Source organism: Octopus bimaculoides, chromosome 6 (assembly GCF_001194135.2).
Source record: "Octopus bimaculoides isolate UCB-OBI-ISO-001 chromosome 6, ASM119413v2, whole genome shotgun sequence".
Taxonomy (NCBI): Eukaryota; Metazoa; Mollusca; class Cephalopoda; order Octopoda; family Octopodidae; genus Octopus; species Octopus bimaculoides.
In genome coordinates this window covers 96,016,965-96,032,763 of record NC_068986.1, presented here as the reverse complement: position 1 = coordinate 96,032,763, position 15,799 = coordinate 96,016,965, and the positions used below count along the sequence as shown (strand labels likewise).

Genomic DNA, 15,799 nt, shown 5'->3' with positions numbered 1-15,799 from the left:
GAAAATCCTACAGGAGCCAGTCAGGCGGTACTGGCAACGGCCACGCTCAAAATGGTGCATCTCATGTGCCACCCGCACAAGAACCAGTCCAGGGGCACTGGCAACGATCTTACTTGGCTTGCCGGGTCTTCTCACGCAGCTATCCTCCTCCATTCTCACTACATGTCCATACCAGCGCAATCGTCTCTCTTGCACGCCACAACTGATGCTTCTAATGTTCAGCTTTTCTCTCAAGATACTTACACTCTGACGGGTATTCACATTGACATTACACATCCAACGGAGCATAATATATATATATATATATATATAATATATTATTTTTTTCTTTCTCAAGGTGGATTTTCCATGGGTGGCTGTGCCGCATTGCATGTAGGTTACCGGTTTCGACCATCTGTGGCTGGAGTTTTTGGCATGTCCTGTTTTCTCAATGAAAAATCATCTGTTTACGAGGTAAGCTACCATCAACAACTGTCTCATCATTAAAATCTGATATATTATTTATTCTCTCTAATACATATATCTCTACTCTCATCATCATAGTTCTTCTGGCTCCACTCTTCATTAATTACCTGGGCCAATCCTATCGCCACAAAAGTGCTTCCTCTCTGATACTCCATTCCTAACCCTGTCTCTCCTACAGAAATTCAAAGTGACCGAGTGTAATCAATGACAGTGTTGATCTGTGAAAGTTATAGGGCAATGACTCCTCTTCCTCTGGTCATAGAAACAAATAATGCACCCTTTTTTTTTTAATCTTTCTACGTCTACCTCTTCCCCTGTAACCATTACCACCACCTTGACATCATTGCCACTGTCCATTACCATAGGTCTCACCACCACTTCTGTAACTCAAAAATTTCATTGAAAAATTGTATTTTAAATCTTTTCTTTTCATATAAAACAAAACAATCTGTTCACCAGACTCTCGACACTAGCTCCAACTTGACACAGTGGCCACCATTGTTCATGAGCCATGGAAAGGATGATAGCCTTGTCTTGCCTGAATGGGGTCGTGTTACGTACAACGAACTGAAGAGCCGAGGAGTTGACTCCGAACTTCACATGTTTGATAATCTCTACCATGAATTCAACAAGAAAACTTTACACTTACTAAAAAGCTGGATCTTGAAGCATCTACCTGAAGAAAGCTAGAAATTATGGTGTTCTTGTTGACAGTAAATTTGTGTAAGAGAAGTTTGTATACTGTGGAAGAAACAAGAAATTTTTCTTTATGAACTTGAAATACTGCCATTTCACTTCAGTGTGACGGTGCAGTAGTCATAGCAGATCCTCTCAAACTGGTAACGTAAACCTTTTTGTAGCCACACTCATTACTTAGAATATCAAACTGATATTATTCTTACATAAAATTCTGATAAAACGTTCTAATTTAAATATGGACAGGCAGTGCTAAAGCATGGCCTTTGCTATGATCACTAAAACACTAAAAATCTTCATAATTAATTTTGTACCACAACTAGAAGCAATCTTGGGCAGGTAAATGCAGTTACATTTAACTTGAATATGTATATTTAAAAGGTTTCAGAATTCTGGTCAGATGTGTCAGCATGAGGAATATTTTAGAATGAAGAGAATGTGGTTATGTTTAATTTGAACTATCTTATGTGTGTCCTTGTAAACTGTCTGTGATGTAGGTTGTATTCTCAGCAACAATTTTGTCATAGCAAGTTTTTATGATACACATGTAATCTTTATACATTCAAATATATTTACTTTTTTGTATATAGTATTTTAAAATGGTATAAACATATTTTTCTTGTATGACTTTGTTGTTATTGTTATTTAGGTGACAAGCTGGCAGAATCGTTCTTGCACTGGACAAAATGCATAGTAGCATTTTTTTTCTGGCTCTTTACTTTCTGAGTTCAAGTTCCACTGAATTAATTTTTACATTCTTTCAAGGTTGATATAATAAGCACCGGTTGAAAACTAGGGTTGATGTAACTGACTAACCCCATCTAAAATTATCATTGTAATAGGCAGAAGTTCACTTCAGAACCATATGGTTAAGGATCCATTCCCACTGCATGATGCTTTTAGCTGGTGTCCTGTACTATAGCTGTTTGTCAACAAATCCCTTGAGTGAAATTGGTGCACAGAAATTGAAGTCTGTGTGTGTGTGTGTATATATATATATATACATGCACACGGGTGAGCACATAAGTGCAAAACAAGGTGGGGGAAAATAGTACTCAAATACTGAAGGTAGAGTAATATACTTTTAAGTTGCAAAATTATCAAGACTGTTACTCAGTTTCATGTTCCCATCTGTTGGACAGTTATATATATCACTCACGCATGTGTATGAGTGAATATATTTTCCCTCATCTTTGTGTATTTGCTGACTGTAAATAAAAGGCCCACTCAATGTTGTTTGTTTGCAGTTCTCCATGTAACCATTCTCAGGCTGTTATTTGATAAACTGGACTATTATTACCTTGCTTGAAGACAAGTGAAAGTTGATGTTAAGGAGGACATTTGGCCATAGAAAGCTCTGACCCAATATGGTCCTGTCTGGCCCGTACAAGTATGGGAAAGTTAATGTTAAAATAATGATTGTAATGGGTAAGTACTGGCATTGATTTAACTGAACTCCTCAGAAACATCTGGTCTTGTACCTAAATTAGAAATTATCATCAGGGCAGTGAAGTAGTGCAATCGTTAGAGCACCAAGTTAAAAAAAATGCCTTGTAATATCTCTTCTGGCTCTTTATATTCTGAGTTGAAACCAACATGGTCAACATTGCCTTTCCTTTGTCTGAAGTTAATAAAATTGTCAAACTCCTCCCTAACTTAGAAACTATTATTATTGTATTGACAAAACAGATAGAGGTGGATTCTTTGTAGTCCAAACAAACAATGTTATGACTGGCATGATAAAATGCACTCAGCCCATGCTGTAAAGTGCTTGGCAGTAGGAAAGGCATTCAGTTATAAAAGACATGTTACAACAAAAATGCTGTGCTTGAACAGTCCTATGCAATCCACACCAGCCACATGTGTAGAACAACAGTCACAGTATATGTAATGTTAATGGCTGTGTCACATGTGTTTATAATTTAGTGATGTCTTTATTTTTTTAATAGTGTGCATGTATGTCATCATTGATTTAACATCTACTTTTCCATAGTTGCATGGATCTTGTGGAATTTGAGATGGGGGTTTTTTTTATGCTGGATGCTTTCCTGTCATCTTTTTCTGAGCATAGTAATATTTCCTCATGGCTGGATATATTTTTATGGAAGATTGGAAGTGAAAGATACTGCTTGTATGATGGTGGTGCCTATTTACAACTCTTGCACAATGCCAAGGAGACCCACATGGGTAGGATGGTGTGTATGTGTGTCTATATATATATATACATACATACACAAATGCATGATGATTTTCTTTCAGTTTCCATCAACCAAATCCACTCACAAGGTTTTGGTTTTTCTAGAGGTATAGTAGAAGATACTCTAGGTGCCACACAATGGGACTGAACTTAACTGCACAGCAATATTTGCATCTATGTATGTATATGTAAGACAAGGCAAGTTAGTCAAGTATGAAACAGTCATTAGGTGTATGATGCTACAGTTTCCTTTAGATGTGAGCTTCAAGGCTGGGCCATTTGCCAGTTAAAGGGTCTTAGCTACAGTGCCAAAATGACATGCTGACAGAAGTTTTGGCATTCCAGCAGTGACCATCTGGTCTTTTTCCTATGTGTAGGACTCCAGAAGCATGTTATTCAATGTGTCTTTTCTAAGATGATGGGGTGTGGTGTGACATTTGGCTGACTTTCCAAGGCTCCTTTTTTGGCCTGACTTGGTCAGACGCAAACAACACCATAAGGATGGAGTGCTATGACATGAAATCTTACAGGACCCTGAAGGAGATTCTAGAAATAGGTCATAGTGAACTAGGTGTAGCAAATATACTCATATTATTCATCATAGTGTGTGGGTATGCATTGGAAAAACAGATTTAAAATTATACACATATTAATATCTAACATAAGAGCCAATGAGGAAGACTCTACTTGATCAGTTGACTTGCTAGGAATAGTAGTCAGATTCCTACAAATAACACCTTACTATCTTAATAAGGATGATTGAAGCTGGAATGCTTGCAGATCATAGGTGTACTCAATCAAAATTGACCTGGAGCTAAACAGTAACACATCTAATGTTCATTTTGCTGTTTAGAAAGGAGAACAATCTGCAGAGTTTATTGTATAAATTCCATATTTATTTAATCTCTTCACCATCCATTAACTCTAGCCATACCAAATTAAATGGTAACATCTTATCACGTTAGTGTTTTGTAGCCACAGGTAGATCATAGGTGTTTATTAGGAGATAAAATTGCTGCTGGCAGAGTCTTTGTTGGTAATCCTGATCATATTTAGTAGGATATGGTACATACATGACATGTCCATCAATATTATTACTGCAAGCTGTACAAATGAGTCTGTGTTGGTCATTGCTGTGTGTACCTGAAGTGGGTTTTTGCACCTGAGATGGGGGTGGTGTTATTGACTTTGGTATTCTCAGAATTTCAGCTAAATCTGTATGAATTGGGAGTTGATTGCTTTATAAGTGTAAAACCACAAGATGATCAGTGAGGCTTATTTAGCCATTGTAGATAGATGAACTAATCTATCATATGAGAATGAGAGAAAAGATAAGTAGAGGGTGAAATAAGAGGAAGAGGTATACTATATACAGTACTGCAAAACGTCAAACCATTCTCTTTTGACAACCTACTACAGAGTCAGACATCTTTCCTCCTCTGAATAAATACATTTTTCAACACTGCACCCCACATATCCTGACTGCTGTACTCCAACTATCTGCAAAACATTATACAGCAGTGTAGTTCCAGACCATATACAGTACATTTACTCCTGAAATGTTGACTCGCTTGTCACTGCACTTTATGTCTGAGAAACAGAATTATTCCGTTACTTGTTTCAGTCTTTGGATGGCAGTCATGCTGGAGCACTGGCTTAAAGGGTTTTAGTTGAATGAATCGACCCCTTATTTTCTTTTAAGCCTGGTACTTGCCAAACAAACCAGCATTGGTTGTCAGTGGGGACAAATATACACACACACACACATATATAAGGGCATCCAGCTGTAGAAACTCTGCCAAATTAGATTGGAGCCTGGTGTTGCCATCCGGTTTCACCGGTCCTCAGTCAAATCGTCCAACCCATGCTAGCATGGAAAGCGGACGTTAAACGATGATGATGATGATATATATATATATATATATATGATGGGCTTTTTTCAGTTTCCACCAACTAAATCCACTCACAAGGCTTTGGTTAGCCTAGGGCTATAGTCGAAGACACTTGCTTAAGGTGCAATGCAGTGGGACGAAACAAGGAACTCTGTGGTTGGGAAGTGAACTTCTTGCCACACCTGCACAGTACAAAACAATAACACCACCAGCTCATAAGTAAGCTGAATACTGTCTTCAATCTAACTGGTTCAAACCCAGTCATTGAGAAAGACAGCTGCAATATTCTAATTATTTCACAACCTGTTTCATCTCATACTTTCAGGTTTGAAAATATCTTGAGAATAAAGTAGTAATTTGATGAACTTAAGTAGCCAGAGGGCCAAAAAGTGATGCATTCTCAAGCACACAAGAAATCAAAGTATACTTGTATAATTAACTGTATGAATCCAAGGCTAAACAATAATATGTCTCAAGCTCTTACAGTTTTGTACCCTCCACAAGGAGATCTCTCATTGTTTTACGTATCCACTGTCATCCTCCAGGAAATCAAAGCACATCCACATTTAGCTATAGTAATCAAAGGTCAAACAGAAGTTTGTATCCTTTGGTTTCTATAATCACAGCCCTCAATGAATTAAAAATACATTAGATTTTATTTTGGACTGTTCCACTATCAGGATAGCAAAGGATTTTCAAATAGAAGTTCAATGTTTTTGGAATATTCGTTCTTCTCATTTTTGGTCTTGAACTGAAAGAAGAAAAAGTATGTTAAACATTCTGGAATGTTATTGTCACATCAAACATTTATGGCCAAAGACATTCAACTCATGACAATCTTGTCACATTTCCAAACAATGTATCTTGGATTAAAATTTGGAACTTGGGAAAACTAGGATGGTCTGTTTTGGCAACCAGTTAGTTAAAATATAGAAGTTAATATTCCAGCCCTTTGCCTATGAAAGAGGAAAAGAGAAAGTATAGTGTTGCCTGTACTGTAGGCATTACTTAATGTGTTTTTTTTTCATCCATCTCTGAGATCAGTGCTTCCTGTCAGACTAACCTCAGTCTAACCCACAACCTTTATTAATTCTGGTGTTCAATACTATCCACTGCACACATCAATGACTTTACTGTTATAAATAATGGTCACTCTTATACAGATGATACTTCTCTCATTCCTACAAACTCTTCCACAATTTAGACATGATCTGCATATATCCTTAACAATCCAGAAAACATCCTCTGATGGGAGCTTCACAATCTGATGATCGCTCTTTATGACTGGCCTTCCTCTTCAGGGTCAGAAAATAATTCGTCCTCAAACAACTGAGACACGGTGAAATACTGCTCCTACATCTGTGTGTTACACACTCAGACATTTTAGACCTCATTCAAAAAAAAATAAGGCCATTCAGCTGTTTCGCATGCAGTTTCACACCACTACAACCTCTGTTCCACAGGCATGCTGTCTGTTTTGCATATTTTACCACTGCAATAATGGCTTCTGTTCCTCAGAGCTAACATGACTTGTATAACTTCCTCTAAAGCATTCCTGACATGCTCTCCTTTTCATTTTCTATATCATGTTCACCACCCCCATAGGCCTTGCACTAACCAATATGGCCAATCCCTTTTCCTTGCAGTTGTTATGGAACTGTTCAAAGGAAACATTAACAACACCTTGGGGATGACTCCTTCCTCCAAACCAAATTTGAGGGTTTCTTTCACAGATTAATGCAGTCATGTGGCACAAAGATGATTCAACTCCCATTTAAGAATTTGGTCACTTTTGCTGTTTTAAGATTACATAGTTTATACTTAACCCTTTAAATTACATTATAGCTTGGCATGTGTGAGTGTATTTATATATCATTCAGAATTTGACAATGCCCTTGGTGCTGGTGACATGAAATACAAGGGAAACCAAGTAGAGAAAGTGCCGAGTTGTGAGGTGCCTTGAGCAAATGTATTCAGCACAATCTGTAAAGTGGTTGGTGATAGGAAGTGTATCAGCTATAGAAACCAAGCCAAATAGCATACGTGTATGAGCACCAGTTGATGAAAGCAGTTGCTTCCAATAAGCAAGGACCCATTCAATTCATGCTAGATGTAAAATTAAGATGATATATACACATATGCACATGCTACTGAGTAGCAACTTGAACAAATATTTCCTACAATAGCTCTAGGTTAACCCAAAGCCTTGAGATGAAGCTGGGTGGACAGACCTACTACATCATCATTTCCCCTCCTCTTTCATCAGTTTGACAGGCTCGGCAAAAATGGTCAAAGGCATTTCCTTTCTTCCTCCTCTAACCCATTAAAGAAAAAATTTAGATTGTAACAAAGCTATATGCAGGGGGGGGGGGTAACTGATTAGCAACTCCCTGGAGGATATATCCACTCGACTAGGAATCAATAAAATAAGCACCAATCATGTTAATGAAAGACAATTGAATCATCTATGCCACACACATACCTACAAAGGCGGTGAGCTGGCAGAAACGTTAGCACGCCGGGCGAAATACTTAACGGTATTTCGTCTGCCGCTACATTCTGAGTTCAAATTCCGCCGAGGTAGACTTTGCCTTTCATCCTTTCGGGGTCGATTAAATAAGTACCAGTTACGCACTGGGGTCGGTACTATCGACTTAATCCGTTTGTCCCTTCTGTGTGTAGCCCCTTGTGGGTAGTAAAGAAATAACACATACCTACAAATTTCTGACAGTGTTCTATTGCATGCATATGTATCATCATCTCCCATCATTACTGTAAACACAGTCCCATGTTTCTTTGTTATTATCCTGTCGTCATTAAATCTTTCTCTTGTAGATTTTTCTTTAAATCACCAGTCATGCTGAAGCACAGTCTCATTGTTAATATGCTGAAACAATGAGACTTCAGTCAACCAGTGATGAGGAGATTTATATATGTCTGTGAAAGTGTGCATCCTTCCTTGTTTTCCTTGTCCTATTCATTTGCTTTCCACATGTTTAATTTTCCTCTATTTTGATTCTAATGCTACACAGATTTCATTAACATAATTGCCTATCAACACACACACATCTATATATATTGAATAAGATGCAGATTGGAAGTAAAACCTAAATGGTTAGAAAGGAGATAAACTCCTTTATCTACTCACCTGAATATTTTCCAAGAGGGGTGATTTTGCTGTGTAAACTATGGGGCACCACACAGAGCATAGTTTAAACCACATTATATCCGGATCAATCTCAACCAAAATCCCAAATGTTGTGAGGGCAGCCTGAAACAGAAAATATTTTACTAGTACTTTACTGGACTTTATTTTACTTACAAGGAAAATAATACAGAAGGATCAAGATTTCAAAGGGCCTGGATTAGAATGAAATGGTCAAGTATGAAACAGAGACATTCATAGGTCATGAGTTCAAATCCATTATATATTTCTGATGTGTTATAAAACATCTGTGTAAAAGTTTCAGTTCATAGGAGTTGTGTCATGATTGCATGACCTGCTAGAAACAGCAGCCAAATCTTAAATTGCACCCTACTGTCTTAAAAGAAGACACATTGGGCAATGTAATCGCAGTTTATACTGTTAAAAAAATGTAAGGGTCATGGGTTATAAGACTGTTTAATCAATCTGACCTCAGGCATAACAAGTGCTTTCTTGCTCCAACAAGGAAGCCTCTATGTGGCCACTTAATTTGCCAGAAAAAGCAGTGCAACAATACAGTTGATGATGTAGTCTTACAAATAACAAACACAAGGTAGTCACGGTTGGGTTGCCTTTGATCTAAGCGTATCTGAATTAGAAACTGGGTCCAATGAAGAACATTTTATGCCCATTTTTTTCTAGTGATGGTTAACGTAATGGACCTGACAAATACCCTTCCTTCTGTTAATTAGTCATCCAAGAAATATGAAATGGAGCTGGATATTTGTTCTCTTTGTCAAACTGGAATAATTTGAATTATATTGCTTTAGTTTAACAGACGCATAGCACAATATATGTAGTAGTGTGTGAGACAATGGAAAAGAGAAGTACCATACCTTTTGTAGAGTCTCATGTTGATATTCACTGAGGTAGAATAGACAGGAAGATGCTACAGATTCAATCTCTTTACTACTGACTCCGAGCTGGAATAGGAAAAAATGATATAGATAGAAGGGTGCAGCAAATCATGTTTAAAGATGTGTGTAGGTAAAAAAAAAAATGAGCTGAGGGCAGAGAACTGGGTAAAAGAATCTGCTGTCAGACATGTGATGCATATGAAGGATAATCATCATCATCGTTTAACGTCCGCTTTCCATGCTAGCATGGGTTGGATGATTTGACTGAGGACTGGCAAGCCAGAAGGCTGCACCAGGCTCCAATCTGATCTGGCAGAGTTTCTACAGCTGGATGCCCTTCCTAACACCAACCACTCCGAGAGTGTAGTGGGTGTTTTTACGTGCCACCGGCACGAGGGCCAGTCACACGGTACTGGCAACGGCCATGCTCAAAAGGTGTTTTTTACATGCCACCTGCACGGGAGCCAGTCCAGTGGCACTGGCAACGACCTCGCTTGAATGATTTTCTAACGTGCCACCAGCAGAAGTGCTGGAAGGCAACGCTGGTAATGATTATGTTCAAATGGTGCTATTTACGGGCCAGTTTCAAAAAGAATTGCCAAAGAATCCAAGTGGTAGAAGTGAAGCTACTCTTAGAATTCTAGATCTTATGATGGGGATGATAAGAAGCAAGACTTTGTGCTGGATCATTCAACCTAAGCAAGTATTGAAAAAAACGGACATGTATGTGCATAGTGTATGCATGTGCATATTTTGAGCATTTCATTTGTGTAACTAAATACAATAAAGTGTTCCTTGAAGTGTTGTGGTTTGGCATTCAATTGCACTTGGAACATCCATAGCAGAGGATGCAAACAACCACAGTGACGACGTACAAAGGGAACAAGTGATACAAACAGCATCTTGTGTTTATCATACTTCTTACTATATATACACACACACATACGTGTATGTGTAAAGGTATTTTTATATATAAATAGGCATGTATATCTGGAGGTATAAAAATACATGCATCTGATTATATAGATGTGTGTTTGTATATATAATCAGTATAAACAGATGTGTATAAGATGTTTATCTATGTAAACACAGGTGAAAGAATTAACGATTACTAGGCATGAACCTAACAAATATATGATAATATATCAGACAAGAACATAAGGAATAATAAAAAATATATATAGAAATAGTAAAATGAAGTTCATTGAATATACTTACATTTTGACAGAGTTTGCCAAAGTATTGCAATGTAAGTAATTGGAGCTTGTACTCTTGGGTAAAGGTGTAGGCTATAGAGCAGTTGCTACTACAGTAGAAAGAGAGAGACAGACAGTTGTATACAGGAGATATCAGGTACATACCATGAATAGATATTCAAGGATAGGATTGGGTATTAATAACGTAAATTATCTGAAAAATGCTTTATCACTATAAGACAATGTGATAATTTTCTAACAACAAAAATTATCTACTTATATTATCTACTTCATGTGAAACGCTTTTTAGTGTGCTTATAAAGAGCTCCTATGCTATTTATTCCAACATCACACAAACTTATATCTGAGTAACACATTACACAATTAAGTAAAATGTACAAACTTGAACTCAGTAAAGTGACACTTGACACGAACATGTTCTCAGCTGAGTGACACATCACACAAGCTATATTTAGCTGAGTTAAGCTATGTGTTACATAAGCCCTACTAAATAATGTGATATAGAACTTAAGTCTCCCTTGGACAACTTGTGATAGGGTATAACACTACAACGCATCTACAAGTTACATATGATAAACATATGTTTAGTATTATTTATGATAAAGTCATACATACCTGAGTGGAGCCTGGTGACTTAGGTATCGGCAGAGTGTGGGATAAACCTCGGCAACTGTGCGTTTCCTGATGAATGAACCACACACCTGTGAGATATCCATTAAGGTGTGAAGGGCCTGAAACAGTGCAAATATTGAATATAAAACTGTCAATGCTTAAATGTTAAAACTTTCAATTATAATTTTACATATAAGAACAAAAAGAAAAAACCTTTTATAAGCAATAATCCAAACAACAGATAAATAATGACAAAAATGAGTTATTTTACTAAATCCATTTAAATTCTTTCTTTCAAATTTAAAAAAAAAACACAGGCAGGGTATTTTACTAGTAAATTATTTAAGAAAGAATCATATTTTTAATAAAATATTAAAATGAAATCTTTGGAAAACAAATATTGGTTGCAGAGTACATTTTTAGGAGGCCAAATGGCAAAATCGATGGAGCATCAGATAGACTGTTTTGTGGTAATTGTTCCATCTCTCTACACCAACGTTTCTCAACTGAGGTTCCCTGGAACACTGGGTTTTCGCGAAAAAGAGTGAGATAAGCTAATGCTAATTGCATGGTCATAATAGTACTATACATGCACAACATATTATTGGGTATTGTAATATAGACATCATCCTATCTAACCTATATGCTTTCAAAAAATATAACCTGATATATATATATATATATGATATTTACCACATGAACTACGATGAAAAAAATATGAGATAGATATGGTATATAATTTTTTTGTGCAGGGGTTCTTTGAGACACGTAATTTATTTTAAGGGCTACGCAAGCATAAAAATTTTGAGAAACACTGCTCTACACTTTGAGTTCAAATCCTACCATGGCCAGCTTTGCCTTTCATCCTTTCAGGGTCAATAAATAAAGTATCAGTCCTGTAGTAGAGTCAAATTTTTTCTCACTTTCTACAGGTCTCTCTTCCAGAAGGATTCTTTGGTCAGATCTGGAAAGGGATAGGCTGCCATATCTACAAATACCCCAAAACACAATGACACCCTCCTATGATTCCATTAAAAAGTTTAGAGTCCAAAGCAATATTTTTTGTGAGCTCTGTGTGTAGGAATATTCATTGGAAGCAAACAGCTCATTCTGTCATTACAATAAGATTAGAAACTGATATCACTATTTATTGCTGGCACAGAGCATCATTATTTTCATTGAATTCTATTGTTTTGCAATTTTGATGTCGTTCTCTAGTCTATCACTGCTACTGTTGGATTTAACTATTAACACATACAGTATGATGTGTTAACTCTTATTCAAGATGACATGAAAATGAAGACAGTGGTGCAAAGGCAAGTTGTAAATGGATAATATTGAACAATTGATGTTTTACAAAGATTTGATCTGGGAGGAAAACAGTAATATTGCATAAACATTAAAGATTGAAATGCCTACAGTAGGAACAATATATGACAATAAACACAAAAATATGTGCTCAAGCAGCTGCTCTATTAACTACCCATTGTGTTTTTTTTTTAATTCATCCATCTAATGTGATATTTAATATAGAATGGTTCCTGAATATGTAGATCAAGATCGGGTATCGTGTGCCAATAAACATGAAAGTCATTCAGGTAAAGGCTAAAAGCTTGCGTGACGATATACATGTTCAACAGAGCATTGGTGTATTGAGAGAAAAGTTAGGCATAAGAGGGATTATGTGCAAGAGAAGAGACACTTACTGGTTTGGTCATATGACGCATATGGATGAGGACAGTTGCATAAAGTGGAGAGAAGTTGTGGAAGAGGGAGATCGAGGAAGATATGGGACAAAGTACTGAAGGCTGATCTCAAAATGCTGAACCTTATGAAGGAGATGACAGAGGAGGACCAAGGTATGTGGTGCATTGTTGTACTCAAGAAGACCCACCCACCACAACAGAATTGAGATCCTAAACCCAAGGTACCATGTAAAAACCATTGGTGTAGGTACTGGTGCCATGTAAAAAGCACTGGTGATGGTACTCTGTAAAGTGGTTAGTTTTAGGAAGGGCATCAGCTGTAGAAATCAAGCCAAACCAGACAATGGAACCTGATGTGATTACTGGCCTTGTCAGTTCCTGTCAAACTGTCCAATCCATGCCAACATGGAAAACAGATGACGATGTGGCAAATGTTGGAAACTGGGCTTTTCAGGTGTAATTTTCTCACTGAAACTACATTAGTAGATAATGAAAACAGAAGATAGATGATACAGGAAGAAGAATGAGAGCGAAAACAGTCGAAAGAGAAATGTAAGCAAATATAATAACCCCAATTTTAATTTTACTCTTTACCTTTGTTCTAACAAGTATTTTCTTATCAGAAAATCTCTGAGATAATGGAGACCACAGCTGGTGTACTTGAGGTAAAAGTTCATCTGAAAAAGTAGATGTGGAGAATGTGAGCCAAGTGATGGTATAAAAGCACATACACACACATTATTACTATATCACATAAATACTGTCTCATACAACTATCATCGTTATTACTGTTATAATCGTCATTATTAACATTGTAGTATTTCCTTCTTGTTTAGCCTCAAATCAGCCCTGAATGAACAGACAGACCTACAGTCAAAGATATTGTATTGAATCAAGTATTTTTAAATGGTCAAAAAGCTTGCCTTACGATCATTAGGTCCAAGTTTCAATCCCAATATGTGGCATCTTGGGCAAGTGTCTTTTCCTAGGAACCTCAGGTTGACCCAAACCTTACATGTGAAATTAGGTACACAAAAACTGCAGATGCTTATCCGATGGACTGAAGCGGTAATTCAGAGGTCTGACCATATCACATTGCATTACACTGATTGTCTGAGGACTATATTAAAGATAAATGTAACTGTGAAATACTCAGCCATATATATGCCAATTCAATAAGCAGATAGTCCAGTTGATCAAACTGAATAATCATCAACAAAACTGATGGAGATTTATTTACTTACTAAATATACCATGTGATCAGTATATCTGATATGTTTACTAAATCAATGTTTCAGATTTAATCATTAAAAGATTTTAGTATATGACTTTGTCTTGTCTTACAACTATCTAAATTTTCTTTTCAGGAATAGTGTAGACCAACCCCTTTAACCTCCCAAACTATCACATCCCAGGTATTGAGTTGACCATCCCCTTAACCTCTCAGACACTCAGCTCCATCTGCAAGCAGACCATCTCCTTAATCTCTCAGACAGCCAGTAGATGACCAACCCTTCAACCTCTCATAATCAGCCCCTGTCACTAGTAACTAAACACCTTACCTCATACAGCCCTAGTTGCCAGTAAACCTTCGAGTCACACACAACCCAACTTACCTTCATGTGGTTGGAGAGACTGAATTGCTGCACATACTGTGTCCAAAGCCAAAAGCTGAATATGGACATCTGTGGATGACATGAGATGTTTCACCCGGGCTAGGACCTGCAATATAAGGGAGTAGCACGATAGAGTTAAATAGCTGGTTGTGTTTGTGTTGATGGTATAGTGGTGGAGACAGTGGTAATGGAAGTAGAAATTCTGTTGCTGTTTAGCCCCAAGAAGAACCCGAATGAGCTGACATGGCTAAAGGTGTTCTTACCATAAACATCTCTTATTTTTCTCAGCAACTATAAAAGCATCAAACTGTTGGATCATGTTATGAGTGTTACAACTGATTAGGAAGAGAGTCTGCTTAGATAAGATACAGCTCAGTGATGTGCAAGGAAGAAGTACTACTGATGCCATCTTCCTAGTGAAATAAACTCAGAGGTACTCAAAGATAAGCTACTGTCTCTAGCATATGTCAACCTGGAGAAGGCTTTAGACAGGTTTCCATGTGCTGTAATTTGGTGATTGCTAAATAAACTAGATGTGGATGAAAGGCTTGTGAAAGTGGCGCATACCATGTACAGAGGAGTTAGGTGAAAGTAATGAAATCAGTAACTAATTTAGCATGAATATGGGAGTCCATCAAGATCATGATAGGATGTGATTTGAGGTAAATTTTTTGCTACTGTCAACAGAATGAATGACCATACGTACTCCCTCATTGACTTGATTGTTGATGGTGGTGAGTCACATTACTAATCAAGCGAGCTTACTGGAGTTATCTCCCTTGCTTATAGTTTTGTTTCTTTTTTAAATGATTCTAAAATGAGATTTTTTTTTAAATCTCCAATTGATTGGATTGTCTCAATTAACTGAAATTCGTCAACTTACATGTGTGAAACCTTACCATATATACATTCAGTTTAAAGAATACTTCCTTGAGATAGTTTCCTTTAGCCATATTGGTGATATTACAACATGTACACAAACACACCCAACTACAAATACACACTGAAACAAATGCATACATATATATCATCATCATCATCATCGTTTAACGTCCGCTTTCTATGCTAGCATGGGTTGGACGATTTGACTGAGGACTGGTGAAACCGGATGGCAACACCAGGCTCCAATCTAATTTGGCAGTGTTTCTACAGCTGGATGCCCTTCCTAACGCCAACCACTTAGAGAGTGTAGTGGGTGCTTTTATGTGTCACCCGCACGAAAGCCAGTCAGGCAGTACTGGCAACGGCCATGCTCAAAATGGTGTCTTTTATGTGCCACCCGCACAAGAGCCAGTCCAGGGGCACTGGCAATGATCTCGCTCGGAAATCCTACGAA

At 37.3% G+C, this 15,799-nt stretch overlaps 2 protein-coding genes across 6 annotated transcripts in view; one reads left to right on the top strand and one right to left on the bottom strand.

Moving 5' to 3' along the window:
• Nucleotides 1-1,785, top strand: part of LOC106871482 (lysophospholipase-like protein 1) — a 10,566-nt gene extending 8,781 nt beyond the window's left edge. For both annotated transcript variants that reach the window (XM_014917961.2, XM_014917962.2), the window contains exons 4-5: nucleotides 338-453; nucleotides 925-1,785. In XM_014917961.2, coding sequence (XP_014773447.1) covers nucleotides 338-453; nucleotides 925-1,155 — 347 coding nt within the window. In that variant the 3' untranslated portion in view covers nucleotides 1,156-1,785. The remainder of the gene's footprint in view (nucleotides 1-337; nucleotides 454-924) is intronic.
• A 4,102-nt stretch (nucleotides 1,786-5,887) lies between these two features.
• LOC106871480 (TELO2-interacting protein 1 homolog) overlaps nucleotides 5,888-15,799 on the bottom strand; it is a 35,795-nt gene continuing 25,883 nt past the window's right edge. For 3 of the 4 annotated variants that reach the window (XM_014917958.2, XM_052968993.1, XM_052968991.1), the window contains 7 exons: nucleotides 14,464-14,569; nucleotides 13,442-13,524; nucleotides 11,145-11,260; nucleotides 10,531-10,618; nucleotides 9,292-9,378; nucleotides 8,399-8,521; nucleotides 5,888-6,001 (listed from right to left, as the gene is read on the bottom strand). In XM_014917958.2, coding sequence (XP_014773444.1) covers nucleotides 5,927-6,001; nucleotides 8,399-8,521; nucleotides 9,292-9,378; nucleotides 10,531-10,618; nucleotides 11,145-11,260; nucleotides 13,442-13,524; nucleotides 14,464-14,569 — 678 coding nt within the window. In that variant the 3' untranslated portion in view covers nucleotides 5,888-5,926. The remainder of the gene's footprint in view (nucleotides 6,002-8,398; nucleotides 8,522-9,291; nucleotides 9,379-10,530; nucleotides 10,619-11,144; nucleotides 11,261-13,441; nucleotides 13,525-14,463; nucleotides 14,570-15,799) is intronic. The other variant, XM_052968992.1, reaches the window with a different exon arrangement.